The 19,707-nt window shown below is 38.3% G+C and overlaps 2 protein-coding genes across 13 annotated transcripts in view; one reads left to right on the top strand and one right to left on the bottom strand.

Annotated features, from left to right (window-relative positions):
• LOC111751558 (uncharacterized) overlaps positions 1–19,707 on the top strand; it is a 360,216-nt gene that overhangs the window by 41,277 nt on the left and 299,232 nt on the right. Inside the window, exons 4-5 of one of the 7 annotated variants that reach the window (XR_010317907.1) lie at positions 905–1,139; positions 6,181–6,338. The exons of 5 other annotated variants lie outside the window; for them this stretch is intronic. The gene's annotated coding sequence lies outside the window, so the exon portion shown is untranslated. Of the gene's footprint in view, positions 1–904; positions 6,339–19,707 lie in introns of those variants that run through there. One more of the 7 variants, XR_002786662.2, reaches the window with a different exon arrangement.
• LOC100662119 (sulfotransferase 1C4) overlaps positions 1–19,707 on the bottom strand; it is a 31,127-nt gene that overhangs the window by 7,883 nt on the left and 3,537 nt on the right. For 2 of the 6 annotated variants that reach the window (XM_010593582.3, XM_003413620.4), the window contains 5 exons: positions 18,775–18,872; positions 18,313–18,439; positions 18,001–18,095; positions 15,423–15,603; positions 9,345–14,458 (listed from right to left, as the gene is read on the bottom strand). In XM_010593582.3, the coding sequence (XP_010591884.1) occupies positions 14,346–14,458; positions 15,423–15,603; positions 18,001–18,095; positions 18,313–18,439; positions 18,775–18,872 (614 nt within the window). In that variant the 3' untranslated portion in view covers positions 9,345–14,345. Of the gene's footprint in view, positions 1–322; positions 466–1,996; positions 2,638–9,344; positions 14,459–15,422; positions 15,604–15,631; positions 15,959–18,000; positions 18,096–18,312; positions 18,440–18,774; positions 18,873–19,707 lie in introns of those variants that run through there. The other 4 variants (XM_064268589.1, XM_064268591.1, XM_064268590.1 and 1 more) reach the window with 4 other exon arrangements.

Below are 19,707 nucleotides of genomic sequence, written 5' to 3'. Positions count from 1 at the left end.
TGTCTTCACCCCCGGAACTATATAGCCGTGTACACTGCTTTATATCTTTCATGGCACTTATTACTAATTGAAATTATAGTTATTGGCTTATCTGTTTAATGTCTCTCTCCCTCTCTAGAATGAGGGATTCCTGAAGGCAGGGACTTTGCTTTATTTACTGCTGTATCCAGTGTGTTGGCTGCATAGTAGGCATGTTAATACGTGTTTGCTGAAGGGGTAAATACATTAATTATGAGCCTTACGTGAAACATACCCAGTACCTCCTGTGATTAAATAAAAGCTTAACAATGAGATAGATAAGCTGATCCTATTGGGATGAAGTTGGCAAAGAAAATCACCTGGCTTTTCTGGTTTTAGTATTGATGGTCCAGTAGATACGGATGAAGAGATGAATGTATGTGTGGACCAGAGAATGTGGGATACCGTGGATCAAATCCAACCTTGTTTTTGTGGCAAGACACTGTGCTAAAAAAAAGAAAAAAGTGCTACTCAACAACAAATACAGACAGCTTTCGGTTTTCCTCCTTGCTTAATTCTCTTGGGGTGGATAGCCTGCCACCTGGTGGAATGGATGTCACAGGACATCTTTAAACCTAGGGAAGGTAGCAAATTGTTGTATATACTCAGGATTTGCTTTAGCATTCCCAGGACTCTAAGTGACTACAAAAACAATCACCAGAGGGCTTTGAAATATCATTAATTAATATTAATGAAAATATTAAGAAGTTTTTTGATATAGAACTATAAGAAATAGCCTAAACATATGGGATAAATTAGATTTAACATGCCATATCACCACTAATTTGCAATGTTATCCATGATTTCTCATAATGCACACAGTTGAATGCCTTTGCATAATCGATAAAACACAGGTAAATATCTTTCTGGTATTCTGTGCTTTCAGCCAAGAACCATCTGACATCAGCAGTGATATCCCTCCTTCCACACCCTCTTGTGAATCTGGCTTGAGTTCCTGGTAGTTCCCTGTTGATGTACTGCTGCGATTGCTTTGGAATGATCTTCAGTAAAATTTTATTTGTGTGTGGTATTAACGATATTGTTCGATGATTTCCACGTTCTGTTGGATCACCTTTCTTTGGAATGGGCACAAATAAGGATTTCTTCAGCTGGTTGGCCAGGTAACTCTTTTCCAAATTTCTTGGCATAGACAAGTGAGGGCTTGTAGCATTGCGTCTGTTTGTTGAAAAGTCTCAATTGATATTCTGTCCGTTCCTGGAGCCTTGTTTTTTGCCAGTGCCTTCAGTACAGCTTGGACTTCTTCCTTCGGTACCGTCAGTTCCTGATCATCGGCCACCTCCTGCAATGATTGAACATCGACCAGTTCTTTTTTGGTGCAGTGCCTGCGTATTCATTCCATCTCCTCTTGATGCTGCATCGTTTAACATTTTGCCCAAAGAATCCTTCAGTGTTGCAATTCGAGGCTTGAATTTTTTCTTCAGTTCTTTCAAGTTGAGAATTGCCAGAGATGTTCTTCCCTTTTGGTTTTGAAACTCCAGGTGTTTGCACATGCCATTATAATACTTTACTTTGTCTCCTCGAGCTGCTCACTGAAATCTTCTGTATTATCAGTCACCTCATATGCATGTGAAAGGTGGGAAATGAATAAGGAAGACCAAAGAAGAATTGATGTATTTGAATTATGGTATTGGTGAAGAACATTGAATATACCATGAACTGCCAGAAGAACAAACAAATCTGTCTTGGAAGAAGTATAACCAGAGTGGTTCTTAGAAGTGAGGATGACGAGACTTTGTCTCAATTACTTTGGAATGTTATTAGAAGGAACCAATTCCTGAAGAAGGACATCATGTTTGGTAAAGTAGAGGGGCAGCAAAAAAGAGGAAGACTGTCAGTGAGATGGATTGACACAGTGGCTGCCACAGTGGGCACAATCATAGTAACAATTGTGAGGATAGCGCGGGACTGGGCAATGTTTCATTCTGTTGAACTTGATGGCACCTAACAACATCACAACCAAGTGGCTGGTTTTTTTTTTTTTTTTTTAGCAGTTCAGAGCGTAGACCTTTCAGTAGGACTTTGGGGTTATTGCTCAAGTCTTGTTGGGCATAGGATGTAACCCTGTATCCATACCGTCAGCATAACAGTAAGGTTTCTTTTGTTCAAGTTGATTATGAATGATTTGTTTCTATCTAACTAAAGTGAACCAATCCCCAGAACCCAGCGTAATCAACTGTGTCCTTTTTTCTTGGTAGCAGTCATTAAAGAGTTTATGGGGGAGGAGTTTAAGAACATACGTTTATTCAAAAGTGAGGCAAATCATTGCATCATTTCAAGATCCCAGAAGCTCAAGAGAGAGTGGGGGAATTGGACATTAGCTCGGGGAAGGGAAAGAAAAATGGGTTTAGGCATGAAACTCCTTTAAGGATGTTTTGAAGTTCTAGGATCTGCAACTGAAGGAATTGAATGCTGACAGGTTACCCATCCTTCACGGACACGGTACACTCACTGGAAATACCTGCTGACAGACACTACTTCTCTCTTTCCCCATCCCATGCATTAGGAGCCATGAGTGGATGACTGCTAATTCTTGGTGCTGATTTTACTCAGGGTCCGGAAAGTACTGTATCTTTTGTGGCATAAAATATTCTTCTTTCACTGAAGGATCAAAGGTGAAGGGTCAATATTAGATGACTGTCTGAATTTAACATTCCACATAGAAAACCAGTGGGAAGTGGAGCTGGGGCGTACTTCTCTAGAGTCTACCTCTATCGTAGAGGAAATAGGAAGCACAGATTCCCCTTCTCTGCTTTCCGTTTCTTGTCCCTCGACCCCTTTATCATATTCACATGTAGAAAGTTTTAGAAAAGCACAGTATGCATTGTTTATTATTTTGCCTAGTTTCTGAGAACTAGTTTCTTTTCTCCTCCTCCCAAGGCACCCATATACTTAGGGAGACCAGGCTTAATGTTTTTCTTTACATATATCTTCTATTTATTGCCTGGAATTTTCCCAAATAAAATCATTTAGATGAGGGACAGGCAAAGATTTTCTTTAAGATCAGATATTTTGTATTGGAAAAAGTACAACCAAAATGCTCCTTAGAAGCAAGGATGGCGAGACTACATCTCACATACTTTGGACATGTTATCAGGAGGGATCAGTCCCTGGAGAAGGACATCATGCTTGGTAAAGTAGAGGGTCAGCAAAAAAGGAGGAAGAACCTCAACGAGATGGATTGACACGTTGGCTGCAACAGTGGGCTTAAGCCTGACAAAAATTGTGAGAGTGCTACAGGAAGGGCAGTGTTTCATTCTGCTGTACAGAGGATTGCTATGAGTTGGAACTGCCTCGATGGCACCTAACAACGGCAGTAAATATTTTAGGCTTTGTGACCATGTGGTCTCTGTTACAGCTGATTCAGCTCTGCTGTTGTAGCACAAAAGCAGCTATAGATGATACGTAAATGAGTGAGTGTGGCTGTGTTCCAGTAAAACTTTATAATAACGGGTGGTGGGTTTGATTTGGCCCATGGGCTTTAGTTTGATAAGCCCTGATTTATAGTATCGCACAGACATCACTGGGAGATTAGAAGGGACTGAACTATCTGTCATTTTTCCTAATCCACATTCCATTGTGGATGAGTCAACATCTATTGATTTAAGTTGATAATGTCTTTTGGTAAACTTAATAAGGCACAAGGAGGCAATACCCATCTCCCAAAGATTTGTTCATTGTGTGTCAAGATGCTGTTAATTTTTCCACGTAAACAACCTGCCCTTGGTACCCAAATATTATTCTCAGTCATCGATGGACTCTTTTCTGAAGACTGAAAATTACGTTAGAACCTCAACAGAAGATACAGCCTTACCTCTGAGACAGTTTATTCTTTAATCCATTGAATTCTAAAACATATCTCAGAGCACCTTGTTCAAACGCTTTAGATTTCCTTGTTTTTATTCCTTGTATTTGTTATGAAATAAAATCAGACACAGAGATCTTTATCAAGCTAAAAGACTCAGAAGAAATCACAGCTGTAGTCTAATCTCTTTACAAATCCCTGGTTGAGTTTCAGATCTAGCCATTTCGGATTATCCATTGTTAGAAGACTGAATTTGGGTAGGGTTCAAAATAAGGTTACTTTTCTGTTTAGATTGACTTGTTTCTAACATATCATTACAACAGTGATCTCATGACGCTGTCTTGTCAAATCAGATTTATTTCTGGCATTTTTTTTTTTTTTTAAGAATTGGAGTTTCATGCTGAAATGTTTTGCATCTTATATCCTTAAAACCTACTTTAACTTAAATTTTAAACTATTTTTCTACTTCAAAGCATAGACTTCTCAAAAAGACTTTATAAGTACTACTCAACTATTATTGGGCATAGAATGTGTATCCATATCCACGCTGTCAGTATAACAGTTGAGGTACCACATATTAAGTGAAATGATAGATCACCAGTTCCAAAAAATATCCAACTGGCTGGAGAAATGACTAACAAGGACTGAATTAGACCTAACTTGGCTTGTGACTGGGCAAGTTGACTAACACAAGAGAATTGATTCTCTCTGTGGGAAGTGTAGGTAGGAGGTAGTTCATGGACAAGAGAACCAAACAGCAAAAGGGATAAACTTCAAGTCCTTATTAGGTTCTTTAATGTCCAGTGACTAATGTGCAAATAACCAGGACATAACACGGCATTTGAAACTTTGGAATATAGTGATTTTTAGCACCAACAGAAGGCCAGAACACAGTCAGAGGAGGCACCATGACCCAGGTCAAGATCTGTTAAATAATGTTTAGTCCCTCTCTGCCTATTTCCAGATAGAACTGGCAAAGAAACTGGTCTTCAGTAGTTCAAGGGTGAGGGTGGATTTCAGACACAGAGTGGTCCTTAGGCAGGGTGGCTATTGTAGGCTCTGTTCACCTCAGACTGTTACATCCCTTTAGCTAGACTGACAAGAACAAAAAAGAGAAAAGATGCAGATAACCAAAATAAGAAATGAAAGGGGGGCATTAAAACTGATCTGATGCAAATAAGGAGAATTATGACTGAATATTATAAACAACTGTGTGACAACAAACTGGATAACCTAGATGAAATGGAGAAACTCTTAGAAGCACACAACCTACCCAAACTGACTCAAGAGGAAATAGAAAGCCTCAACGGACTCATAACAGGTAAAGAGATTGACTCAGTGATCAAAAACCTCCCAACAACAGCAACAAAAGCTCTGGGCCAGATGGCTTCATTGGGGAATTCTACCAAACATTTAGAGAAGACTTGACACCAGTAATGTTTAAACTCCTTTAAAAGAGAGAAGGGAGGAATACTCCCTAATTCATTCTACAAAGCAAACATAACCTTGATACCTGCACCAGACCAAGACAGCACAAGAAAAGAAAACTACAGGCCGATATCTCTTAGGAATATAGATGCAAAAGTCATCAACAGGGAAGAGTAGTAGGAGATGGAGTTGGAGAGGAGTGGGCCAGATCATGAGGGCTTTGAAGGTTGTGCTAAGGAGTTCGGATTGTGTTCTATGTTAAGTGGGAAGCCATTGGATGGTGTTAAGCAGGGAAGTGGCATGATGTAAATGGTGTTTTAAGAGGTGCACTCTGGCTCTTTGTGTAAAAACGGCTATTGGGAATGGGTTGGGGGAATAGAAGCAAGGAGATCAGTTTTATGAAGTATTGCAGCAGTTCAGCCAAGAGATGACAATACTGTGGATTAAGGTGGTTATACAGAAGGTGAAGAGAAATGTTCAGATTTAGGGTTAAATTTTCAGTTAGGGTTCTTCAGGGAAGAACTTGTATGTTCTGATGGATTCATGCGGAGGCTGAGGGAAAGAAGGGTTCAAGGAAGACTCCTAGGATTTTAGGCACAGCAACTATGTATATGTATGTGTGTATATATATATATATATAAAAACTATATGAGTAGTGAGACTGTAGACCAAGATGGCAAGAGGCTGGGGGAAAAGCAGACTAGGTATCAGGTAGGAGATTTATAGGTTCTGTTTTGGACATACATAGATACAAATTTAGCTAGCCTGTTTAAAAAAAAAAAAAATTTTTTTTTTTTTTGTTTGTTAGACAGCCAAGTAGAGATGTTAACTAGGGAGTTGCTTAAAGACCATCTATCAAACTTTGGAGTCAGTGAAATTTGAGTTTGAGTCCTGATCCTGTCATTTTCCAGCTGTTGAATGCTGTCTTCTCCTCATGGTTTTCATGTTTGCCTTGGACATTGACATCCAGCCAGCAGATTGGGGAAGAGAGAAATGGATTTTGTGAAGGATGTTTTTATGGGGCAACCCAGGGACTGACTCACATTCTGGTCAATTGCAAAATCTAACTGTAAGTAAGTGAGAGTGAGAATTGTTGTCTACCTGTGGGCCCAGAAAGAGGAGGAAAAGGGTGTGATGATTAGCTCATAATCTCAGTCACATTCATCCTTCTGGTCACTAAATATCCATTTCACCCTTATTCCCCTTCAGAGAATACACTCTTCCCTTCCCTGTGGGCAAGACCCCAAAGTCCCATCTAGTTACTGCCTCCTACTCCAAGCTGAGAATCTTTGGGTAAAGTGCAGTCATCTCCACTAGGTTAGGGTGTGGCCCAACTTATGAGCCAAAGAGATAAGATATAGGCATCCTATCCACACATTGTACAGTGGTGTAGCAGGGACAGGGTACTCCTAATCAGAAAGGGAGAAAATGAGAAACACAGAAAGTTGTTGATCCAGTACTTCATAAAATCCTGTGGGGAGGGCACTAGGAGAGACATTGGGCACAGTTCCTTGATTAGACCCAATTCTACTCCCTGAGAAGTACTTTCTTGTCCAGTGTCTTCCATGGCCCCTGACTCTACCCTCTAGGATGTACTTTGTCAGTGACCATATCTGAGCCCATGAAAGAATCATTCCATGAAGAGATTTGTTGTGGGGCAAAATTGTAAAGACTGTGCAAGCAATCAAAATGACAAATTCTTTGAAAACATTTTTCAACATTCAGCCCGGTCACAAAATGGCATGGTAGTCTATGTCCTTTGGAAGTTAGTGACTTAACTGAATTATTAGAATAGTTTTGAGGGAATATCCACTTTTTTTTTCCCCCCTAATCTAATCACTGAGCACAATGAGTCTTTCCGATAGGCTGGTCAGAGCCCACCTGAGGCTAAGTTAATCCCAGAAATAGCAACCAATAAAGGTGACATTTCACAGGACTCATATTGCACCAGAAGTGGAAAAGAGTTACCACAAATGTCCCAACTATTTATATATTATAGTTGTGTTCATTAAATATCAATTCTATGTTACCAAGAATTTTAAAGTTGCGTTAACTAAGATTTTTAGGTTAATAAAATTTGGAGTATGTAGAATTTAGTAAAGCATTCTAATTTTTCATATTTATGGTATCTTAATTAATAGTGTACACTGACTGTTAATTAGCTCATTTCATGGACTTGTGATTGTACTTTTACCAAACTATGAAAGCAATATAAATACCCGTACTAATTGGCAAAATAAATAAGACTGTGATTATAATTCTTAGTGAAAAAAAGAAACAAACGTTATTGAGTTGAATGGACGTTTCACCAGAGAGGATATACAAATGGCTGACAAGCACGTGAAAAGATGTTTGATGTCATTAGCTGTTGTTGTCGTTAGCTGCCGTGGAGTAGACCCCGACTCATGGGGACCTCATGCACAACGAAACTAAATGCTGTCTAGTCCTGTGCCATCCCCAAGACTGGTTGTGGATCGGACCATTGCGATCCATGGGGTTTTCATTGGCTGATACTCAGAAATAGATTATTAGGACTTTCTTTCTAGTCTGTGTTAGTCTGGAAGTTCCAGTGAAACCTGTTCAGCATTATAGCAAAATGCAAGCCTCCACTAATAGATGGAACGTGGTTACACATGAGGTGTATTGGCCAGTAATCAAACCTTGGTCTGCTGTATGAAAGGTGAAAGTTCTGCGACTGAACCATTAGTTATTAGGGAGACGCAAATCAAAATCACAATAAGATAACACTTCACCCCCACTGGAGTGGCTGCAATACAAAACAAATAAACAAAAATGGGTGTTGGTGAGGATGTGGGGAAATTGGAACCCTCATCTTTTGCTGGTGGAATGTAAAATGGTACAGTTTCTGGGGAAAACAGTTTGACAGTTACTCGAAAAGTTAAACACAGAACTACCATATGACCCAGTAATCCCAATTCTAAGTATATACCTCAGAGAATTGAAAGCAAGAACACAAGCAGAAACTGGTACACCAATGTTCATTGCAACACTGTTCACAATAACCAAAGGGTGGAAACAACCTAAATGTCCATCAACAGATAAATGGATAAACCAAGTATGGTATATGCATACAGTGGAATATCACTTAGCCATAAAGACAGGTGAAATCCTGATACATGCTACAACATGGATGAAACTTGAAAAAACATTATGGTGTGTGAAATAAGTTAGTCACAAAAGGACAAATACTGTATGATCTCACTTTATGGAAGTATATAGAATATATATATAGAAACTGAAGTTTATTAGTAGTTACTAGGGGGAAGGCGGGGGAAAGGAGGAGTCTTTGGTTAGGAGGCACTGAGCTTCTGTTAGTGGTGGTAGAATAATTTGCAAACAGATAGTGGTGATGAACATACAACATGATGAATGTAATCAATGCCACTGAATTGTACATGTAAAACTGTTGAATTGGCAAATGTTTTGTTATATATATTTTTGTCACAATAAAACAATAAAAAATTTATTCAGCCCATCAACAGATGAATGGATAAACAAAATATGGTATATACACACAATGGAATATTATTTAGCCATAGAAAGAAATGAAGTTTTGATACATGTTATGGCATGAATGAATGTTGAAAACATTTTTTATTTTAAACTGAATGACAGTAAAGACTGTACGAGCCAAAGGTGTAAGGTTTTAAACATTTTCTATCTTAATATGATAGTTTATTTCTTCTATTTAGCTGTTTTATTATGTTTTAGTTAGGTTAGTTGTTTTTAGGAAGTAGTTGGAGCCATTGGGTTTCTGTGTAATACATTATACTATTTCCCATTTAAAATAATGTGGAAAAAGTAATCCTGCAATAAAGTCTATTAAAAAAATAATGGGGAATAAGGTTCCTGTTAGTATTTTCACTTAGATCATAAGATTTTCAGGGAAAGATTACTATCGTTAGGTAATGAATACCTTGTTCATTGTCAGAATTTTGTCTCTTTTATGAGTGCTTTTTAAAAAAAGAACCAACCAGTAAGTAGCCTTTAGTTTTATGGATCCTCAATGTTGTAGCTTTGCTTTCTATTTCATTAATCGTCCCTCATATCTCTATTATTTCCTTCCTTCTACTTTCTCCGTTTTTTTTGAGACTAGTTGCAGACTTAATTTTAATCTTTCTCCCCTCCACCCCCACTAATGTATGAATGTAATGCTGCAAACTTCCTTCTAAGTACTGTTTGGGCTGGATCTACAAGCTTTGACTTGTAGACTCTTCATTGTCGTTCAGTTTAAAATATGGTCTAGTTCCTATAATGATTTAGGAACTTTGTCTCATGTATTATTTAAAAATGTGTTTTTAAAATTTCTAAACAGCAGTATTTTGGGGATATCTTTTTGTTATTGATTTTTAATTCTACTGAGTTTTAGTCTGATAATGGAGTCTGTACAATATTGATTTTGTGTTGTATTTTTTTTTATTCTCTAAATGTCTGTATCTATTTCTTATACTTTTCCCAATTAGATTTTTCAGACCATAAAGGAAGTACTTCTGGACACTCTTTGGTGGGCGAGCCCCATTTTGGTTGACAGTGTGATGAAATGTGGCTATTTGTAGGTCACCTGAAGTCCAGCAGGTGATCCTCTTCTCCTTAGGGTGAAGGGCTACTCTAGACAATGTTTCAGATCTCAAGATGCTATTCACTATTACACATGATTGTATTTTTTGCACTCAGAGACACCTGGCCTCTTCTCTGAAGATGAACGAAGTTATTAATGTTACTAGTAGAAGACCTGGTCCTCTTCACAAATTGTTAACTTTTAAACCTACTGGATTCTGTGGCAAATCTCAGTGCATCTAAAAGCCTCAATTGTACCACTATTTTTATATATGTGAGACAAGGATAGAGTAGAGGTACCTAAAACATCTCATATCTTATTTTAATTTACATCTCAGAAATTTCCATCTGCTTTCTCTTTCCTATTTCTTTGGTGTATTTCTAATCCTAAAGTGAGCTATTATTTCTTACAACACTGGATTTAAGTTGGAATTAGTATATGTTATTTTAAAAAAGTTATACATCTATTGGCCCTTCACCAAGACCATTCAGTCACACCAAATCTCCTTTTAACATTGCTAAGGAATATGAATTTTTTAAATTGTTTTACATAGTATCATCATATGGATATTTTGTTGCACTAATTTAATTCTTGCATCTCTACACTTGTGCTTTAGGGTTCTCTAGAGAAACAGAACTAGTGATATGTATATCTCTATAAATCTATAAATGTCTGTGTCTGTCTGTCTATCTATCTATATCTTAAGGAATTGACTCAAGTGATTGTGGGAGGCTGGCAAGTTCAAAATGTGTAGCTCAGGTGACAGGCTAGGGACAGGAAGAGTGAAGAGTGAAGGAGTCCTGGCAAAATGTCTGTTTATAGTCTGGAGGCAGAGAACACCCTAGGGAAACCTCCCTTTTTGCTCTTAACACCTTCAACTGATTGGCTGAGCCCGACTCACATTATAGAGGGTAATCTGCTTTATTGAAGGCGAACTGATTTAATCACATATAATTACTTCATTACAGAGTCTAGTGTTTGATCAAAAACTGGACACCATAGCCTAGCCAAGTTGACATATATAATTAACCATCACAACCTGCACTTTAATTTTCATTAATATTTTAGGCCCGGACTTCCTCCACAAGGGTCTATAGTTATTGCTCAGGTTTGACAAAGCACAGAGTGTGTACCCTGTATTCAGACTTGATGTATCAGGAGGGTCCCAAAGTCTAAGTGAATTATTGTAATTCTCTATTGAAATGGAAATGATCCTGAATATAATATGTTAATCACCAGTTAAGGAGCCCTGGTGATACAATGGCTAAGTGCTTGGCTGCTAACCCAGAGGTTGGCAGTTTGAATCTTCCGGTGCTCTGCAGGAGAAGAGGCCTATCGATCTGCTTCCATAAAGATTAAACCAAACCAAACCAAAACAAAACAAAAAAACAAACCGGTTGCTGTTGAGTTGATTCTGATTTAAAGCAACCCTATAGGACATGGTAGAGCTGCCCCATAGAGTTTCCAAGGGTATAAATCTTTACAGAAGCAGACTGCCACATTGTTCTCTCTCTGAGTGACTGGTGGGATGGAACCCCTGACCTTGAGGTTAGCAGCCGGGGCTTAACTACTGTAACACCAGGGTTCCTCCCCATAAAGATTATAGGCTATGGGGCGATTCTGTCCTATCGGGTTGCTATGAGTCTGAAATGACTCGACCACATACAACAACAACAGCCACCAGCTTCAGAAAGACTAGAGAGAAGAGGATAAGGGGGAAGGCTAATTTGAGTTGGCATAGAGAGGCTGGGCAAAGTACCCAAAACAGAGGGATTGATTTTACTTGCTAGGAGTGTAGAGGGTGGTTTATAGGAAGATAAAGGTAGCAATCTGAATGTGAGGTCAAAAGTCCAAGGGTCATGGCCTGGACTCACATTTAATCACCCCGCTCCTGAGTTGTCTTCCTAAAAACAACTAACCTAACTAAAACATAATAAAACAGCTAAATAGAAGAAATAAACTATCATATTAAGATAGAAAATGTTTAAAACCTTACACCTTTAGCTCGTAGAGTCTTTACTGTCATTCAGTTTAAAATAAAAAATGTTTTCAACATTCATTCATGCCATAACATGTATCAAAACTTCATTTCTTTCTATGGCTAAATAATATTCCATTGTGTGAATCCCATCCAGGGTCACAGGGTAGAGGGTGAACTTTGAAATCCTGGAGACTGGTAGTATGAGCATCAGCATACTAGTATGAGTACCAGCATCCACATGAGGCTCTTTCAGATCCCTGCCTTGCCCAATTTTAGGGGGAACTGTAGAGATACAATATACAGAGACTGACATATAAAGGGCAGATGAAAGATTGGACACTGAATGGGGAGGTTGCTATGGGTTTAGGGCTCTGTCTACCTCAGAACATTTAGATAACGAGAATGTCGTACCCCTTGGAGTGTACTATTTTTAAGCTTCACTTAATTATGCATGGGAAAGGCCAACATCTTGCCAGACTGGGTTCTCATTGGCTGAGGGACTGGACAGGGCAGTCTGCAGTTAGCTGATGATCAGAATGGACACCTAGTGCTGAAACTGTAACAGGACCAGGAAAGGAGACTCAGTTGTGAGCAGCTAAATACTCAGCCTTCGCACCACTGGAACTGTGTTCGAAGCAGGATTTGACTGTTTCCCAGGTATATGAATGAGCAATTTGCCTAATAACTCTGAACCTTAGTTTTAGTTCTCTCATCTGTAAAATGAGAATACCAAGTTCAAAGAATTGATGGAAAATAGAACTTCCTCTGATGATTGAAATGTTTTATGATCCTCAGTGTCTAATATGGATTTTTATTGTCTAGTGCAAATGAGTAACTGAATTTTAATTGTAATTAATTTAAATTTAAGGAGTCACAGGTGGCTAGTAGCTATCATATCAGACAGCACTACAGATGATAGCTATAGAGACTGTCTGCTTGCAATGTAGTCTCCGGATGGTACTGGTGGTCAAGTGCTGGGCTGCTAACTGAAAAATGAGTGGTTCGAACCCACTCAGAGGTGCCTTAGAAGAAAGATCTGGCAATCTGCTTCCTAAAGGCCACAGGCATGAAAACCCTATGGAGAGCAGTTGTACTCTGCAACACATGGGGTTGCCATCAGTTAGAATCAACTTGACAGCATATGGTTAGTATTTTACTTGGAATATAAAATTAGCTTTTTAGAATTTTCTTGACTGATATATTTTCTCATTTTTTAGTATGTTATATGCTGTGTGGGTGCAATGAAGTATAGCAAGGCCCCTATCTTGGGGAAGAATAAACAAATGAAAATTTAAATAAGCACAAGAGGTACAATATAGAAATATATGTCAATATATACTTTAATCTTAATTACAAAAAACTATTCTATCAAGTGTAGAGGACTTCAGAGGAGCAAACAATCTCTTGGGTTGTGGTATTTGTAGAAAGAATGGGAGGGAATTGAAGTGGCTGTTAAAGCGTGTTATATGTTTTGGGTAGGTAGAAAGAAAGGGAAGGGAAGTGTTTTAGGTGGAGGCATTATGTAAGGAAACCTGGGAGGGCAGCGTCCTGCAAGATGTGATGAGAGCTAGCGAGGAGGCTGATTTGCGGAAACAGGGAGATGGTTTGGAAGATGAATCAAGCTGAAAAGGAAAGCTGGAATCATATATTTATAACTGCCTTTGAATTCACGGCTAAGAAGTTTGGGATTTATCTCTCAGGCTATGAAAATTCAGAATTATTAAAGGTTTTTAAGGTACAGGGCAACATAATCAGAGTCATGATTTAGGAAAATAAGCTTGGCAAAAGTGTGATGAACTGGGAAATGAGTTAGGAAGCTCTTACATTAGTTCAGGCAGGAGGTAAAACGTTTCTTAAGCAGGTGGTTGGCTCTCGAAATAAAGGAAAACAGTGGTTGGATGGAAAGAAGAGACTGACGGGTAAAACTGACAGATTACAATATGACTTTGAAGGCATTAGAGAGAAGTGAGTCTAAAGGTGACTCCAGGGTCCCCCCTTTGAGTGTCTGAGGAGCGGAAAAGTGAGTCTAGTTAAATATGTAGGCTGTGATGAGAGATTGAAAGGTTTCATGGGGAAACTGAGTCACTTGCAGGTTACTTGGGCACCAAGAAATTCCCGGAAGATGTAGTCACTACATATTTTAGTGCTGCATTTAAAACTTAGCTTGACCAACACCTCATCTGAAAACCTTGGTGTGTCTGATGTAACAGCTGAAGCATTAAAAAAATACATTAACAAGCACATGATTTGTAGGAAACTTAAATATAATGATAATCAGCAATCATACTACGATTATAACTAGTAATATAATGAACTTTTCTCCCTCCACTTCACCACTCCTGCTTCCATTCTCCATTTTGCCCCCAGCATCTGCTGCCTCTATCAATTAAAAAAAAAATTTTTTTTTTAGTAGAGTGAGAAAGACAATAAAAAACTAGTATTGGAACCTGAATCCAATCTCATTTGATCTGTGTTATAAACTTTCAAATACATATTTAGTCATTTTTCCTTCTTTACTAGAACTGAAAGTGGAAAGTTAGACTGGTGTTAGCCATCTTTTTTTTGTAGTCTTCATCAAATCTTTCATTCTGAGCCACAGTGAAGTAGTTCTTCCAGTCTCCCACTGTCCCTGCAACAGTCACATGGGAGAGAGTCAGGAGCTGCTGGGGGAGTTCTCATTTCCCTATTCTTTCATTTCTGTGTAATGCACCTTCCATGAGAGGCAGTATTGGACAAAATATTTCTCTTGCCGTTCTGCCACATTTTTATCCTGAGGGGCAGAAGAATTCCTTGTCTGATTTACGAGACTGGGAGAGCCTTTCATCCACTGGGTCATATTGATGAGGGAATGAGACCACTACATTAGAACAGCAGGCCTGAGGGGCACGCTTATCTTTCTCTTTTGTCCTCTTTCACATCACAGCAGGATGGGTGCTTAGGCCTGTAGCTTCCATGATGTGAGAAGGCCAAGAAGGGCCTGTTTCTGGAAGGCCCCAAGCAATAGTTTTTTGGAAGGAAAGAAGATTCCTTGAAATTGTTTAATTTCAATCCTTCCAACAATTTCTGTTACCTTTTCCAGATTTATTTTTTCTACAGTAGTTCTTATCATCATCTATCATCCATATTTTTTTTGTGGCTAGAATATAATTTCTCTGAGGGCAGGGATTTTTCTCTGTTTTGTTCACTAATGTGAACAGTTCACAGGACAGCATCTGGCATATAGTAGCCCCTCAATAAATATTTGTTGAATGAATGAGTCTAACTGGTAGCATAGAGTCCTCTATAAAATTGATTTTTTCTTTTGTCTGACGTAATTCTGTGTATTTTCACTTTATCCGTCAGAACTGTGGTGCATGGGAGCGAGAAGTGGGAATTAGGGTTTGGGTTTAGACCCCAAATCTCATCCTGATCCTTCAGTAATGGCTGATTAAACTGTTTTCTTTTCATTAGTAGTCTCTTAAAACCCTTTTCCCAGAATCATTCCTTAGAATTCTTACTTTTCCTAACCATAGAAAAGTAAATTCCTCAAGTGTTCTGAAATATTAGACAATTCTTTCAGAATTACAACCAAAAAAAAAAAAAATTATAAAAACCTTTTCTCATGAATGGAGAAATGGAGTGGTCCATGAATTCAGTAGGGACCGATGAATAGTTTGCCATTGGATTCAGCTTCATTACATCAAATGAAGTGTGATAGACAATTTTATCTAGAACTTCATCATCTAGGTTATTTCCAATAAATTCTGCCAACTTCTGAATTTCATGCTTTGGGTTCTATGATCAGAGTCAAAAGAAAAGTGGGGATTTCATATAAAATAACTAGTTTAAAAAGAAAGTTGAAATAGATCAATGATCGTAAGCAGTAACATGCCATGAGTTAAAACTGAAAAAGAAATCTTAAAAATGCTCACCTTTCCAGATATGATTTATTTTGATATAGTGGCCTATGTTAGTGTCTTTTTATTAATTGGGAGTATTAACCATTTCTTCAATATATAAGCATCAATAGGGCAGTGTTAGTGATCCACTCACCAGCCAGCGTATGTCTTTATCTTGGAAGGGAATATGTCAAGCAGTATCTACAAAGGTCCTGGTCAACTCATTGGAGGGATCTTGGTCATCTAAATGCCTAACAGGGAGATTTCGTAGACTAATGAGAACAAAGACATTCTAGAAGATAGGGACAGAAGTTTGAAGATTTGAGAAAACGAAGACTCTTGCCTGTTTTGGACACTGATGAGAGCTCCAGGCCTTTGTAGTGGTGGTAGACGGTGGTGGCAGGAGGAGTGGAGAGAATTTGTTTATTTTTTTAAGGTGCCAAGAGGCACCCATGGCTACTAACTATGGTGCCCAGTATGGCCAGGTGTTTAGGTTTCTCTGAAAGGAGCCCAGTTTCAAAGTAACAACTGTTTATCAGAGGGGCACACAACCCTGCAGAGCTATGGCTGTGGGAAGTCCCCTATTTCTAGAGGGGAGGATGGAAAAGGGACTGTAGAAGGAATTACCCTGATGGCTGTATGTGTAAATAGCCTTCCGTTTTAAAAGCTTGAATGTTAAAAGTGCTTAATTGTCCTCACACAGCTGGGGGTGGGGTGAGGGGATTAGAAATCACAGAGTGCTAAGGAGTGTGAACTTTCTGTGAACTATACTCAGGAACATTCCAGAACATGATCACATAAATATTTAAAAGGGTTTTTAGATACTTTGAAGTTAAGCTCCTTGTTTCAATACAGTTTTTTCCTGGCATTCATAATACAGCAGAATCTACCCCAACAAAAGGCTCCTGTTCCCAGAGACGTATCCTCTGTTTGACACTGCTGTGCAATATGCGATGGTAGGCCATCATCTACAGAATTCTAAATTTAATATCACAGTTTCTTCTGTGATCTCCTCAGTTTGGAACATCTCATAAAAGAGTAAACTCTCCCTTACAGTGTACAGCTCCCCACCATAAAAATCCTTAATTGAGTATCTGTACCTGGAACCCTCTGAGTAGATAACTGTCTCAACTAAAATAGCTCATATACCTGAAGTATGTTCTTTCAGGACATAGGCAATGAGAGTCTACTTTTGTAAGCTTTCCTATCATTTAGTGTTTTTTTATTTTTATTTTTTTGTACTCTCTGTAGTGTTTCAATACTTTTTTTTTTTTTTACAAACATAAGGAAAGAATTTTGTTCTGTTAAACCCATAGATTGTTCTGAGAATTCTGAAAATGTAATAACTTTTCTGTACAAAAAAAATATAAAAATGATTCTCTGTTTTGATATTTTGTAAAAATGACTGGTTAAGGCCCAGCAGTGATGGAGCCTCAGACAAGTACATGTTAAATTTTAACGGGCATGTGAATCACCTGGCAGTCTTGTAAAAATGCAGATTCTGATTTAGTAGGCCTGGAGTGGGCTGTGAGAGTCTGTGTAGCTAGTCTGTGAAGCACCTTTTGAGTACCAAGGCTTTCCATTACAAATTGAAGAATAGAGACTGTAAATCTTCGTAGATTTCTGCATTAGTGGAGTCACAGAAAGTAGCTGAGTAGATTACCATTTACAGTGAACTTCCACTAATATGACCTTATGAAGTCCTTGTAACAGCACTTGGAGGTTTATATATTATCTTCATTTTGCATTTAAGGAAACTAAGTCTCCAAGATGTTAAGTGTCTTTACCAAGAATAATTGACATGGGTCATAAAGCCAGGACTTGAATTAAAAAAAATTTTTTTTTGACTCTAAATCATTAGTGTTTTCTATTGCACATCATTTTTTAAACTGTTTTTTGCAACTGTGATGTTCCTCTAGTGCTCTTAAGACAAAAACAAACAAACAACAACAACAACTGATGCCGGGGATTTTTTTTCCATTTGTAATCTGAATTTTAAAATACACATGAGAGAAAAAAAAAAGCCTAGAAAATGTGTCATTGGTATTCTGTAGTAATCTCCCTATAGGGAAAAGTACAGCATCCTAGGGCATCAGGAATTCGCAAGTGATACTATGTGATACATAAATTCATGGTATCCCATATACACTTTGATGCATGGACAACTGTAGGCAACCAAATGCCTCAACATTCGTTCTCTGTTTTAATGCACGAGCCCCCGATGGGGTCAGTGCATTAAGACTTAAATGTTTTACAGTCAAATGGGAATACTTTAGACCACAGCATCTCTCACCTTCTTCATATCCTCATAGAAGAGGTAGAGAATTCTGTATTGGTCTTTGGCTTCCCACCATCCTTTCACGTGGTCATACCATGAACCCCAGCACACTGAAAGACAGGGATGAAGAACAAGACAATGAGTCACAGAAGTCCAAGCAACACAAATATTCCACTGAAAGAATTCCTGAAGAGAGGGAAAATGTAACGTTGATGATTCCTTCATATTATAGAAGGCAGAGCCCCTGCTGCTCTAAGGAAATGATTCTGTCTTTTGAGGGTATTTGATATTTTTGAGAAAGGAAGGAATGAACGTGAATTCTCTCACCTTTCCCAGCCAGAAAACTCTCAAAATATTCTTCCCAAGTTCCTGGATCAGGAAGTCCTTTATTCATCCTCTGGAAATGGTAATAGGATACCATACTATCCTTGGGGTTTCTTGCTACGTAGATTATCTGGGAATGGAGGTTGGAGAGGAAGAGCCAAAAATGGGTTTAGAACTATATAGAGTTATTATTACCCAGACAAGTCATGTTAGAGTGGATACATTTCATATATATCACATATCACATTTCTTTTGATGCTGGATTCTTTTAATCCTAGCTTTTGTGGAAGATGAAAAGGATTCATATCTATTTGCATATTTATTTATGTGAAGATATGGTCTGTCTTTTTTTTTTTTTTTACTTCCCTCTTTAATATCAGATGAGAAGTTTTAAGAGGAAATTGAGTGAAGACCATGCCAAGGTCGTTCAGAGCACTATGACTTTGAATTCCTTTTGTTCTTTACCTTACAGTTTTTCTCTAGGAAGGACGGAGGCACCAGGTCAATGGGAAGATGAGTTTTCAGAGTCCGTGGGGAGAGCATTGCATTAGCTTGTTCCAAACCTGAAAAAATGGCTTTTGGTCATTTTCCATTACTTTTCTCTATTTGCTTCAAAATCTTGCTACCTCCATTATTACAGCTTCAGGAACAATTCAAGGTAGCTGCAAGAGCACTGTAAATGTCTGTAGATCTGAACTGCCAGACTGTGTCTAGCTTATGAATAAATTTTTTGGCCAGAGCAGTTCCTAACCATAACCATGAGCTAACGAAATAAATAAACCTAAAAAACCAACCCTTTCTACCATGAAATTATCCTGCTGGGCTCATCCTTGTGGAATAAAATTAATTTCTAATTAGATAATAAAAATTTAATTTACGTTTAATATTTAACTTAGTTTTAATAATTTACTTTTTTTAAAAAAAAGGCAACTCCATTTGAAAATGTCTTTAGTATAGAAATGGCCAGACACAGTTTAAAAAAGAGACAAAATCATAAAATCCATCAGTAATTTTTTGAATGCCTAGAATTTTTTAAAATTGTGCTTTAGGTGAAAGTTTACAGAGCATTAAACAATTAATACACATATTGTGATGTTGGTTGCTAAACCCATGACGTGTCAACACTCTCCCCTTCTCAGCCTGGGTTTCCCCATTTCCACTCGTCTAGCTTCCCTGTCCCCTCCTGCCTTCTCATCCTTGCCGCGGGGGTGGTGTGCCCATTTAGTCTTGTATACGTGATTGAACTACGTGTGTTATCGTTTGTTTTATAGGCCTGTCTAATCTTTGGCTGAAGGGATGATTCCCAGGATTGACTGCAGTACTGAGTTAAAAGGGTGTCCGGGGGCCATACTCTGGGGATTTCTCTAGTCTCTGTCAGACCAGTTAGCCTGGTCATTT

The sequence above is a fragment of the Loxodonta africana genome, chromosome 15 (genome assembly GCF_030014295.1).
Source record: "Loxodonta africana isolate mLoxAfr1 chromosome 15, mLoxAfr1.hap2, whole genome shotgun sequence".
NCBI classification, from domain to species: Eukaryota; Metazoa; Chordata; class Mammalia; order Proboscidea; family Elephantidae; genus Loxodonta; species Loxodonta africana.
Note: the sequence above shows the minus strand (reverse complement) of the source record. Positions and strands in the feature narration are given on the sequence as shown.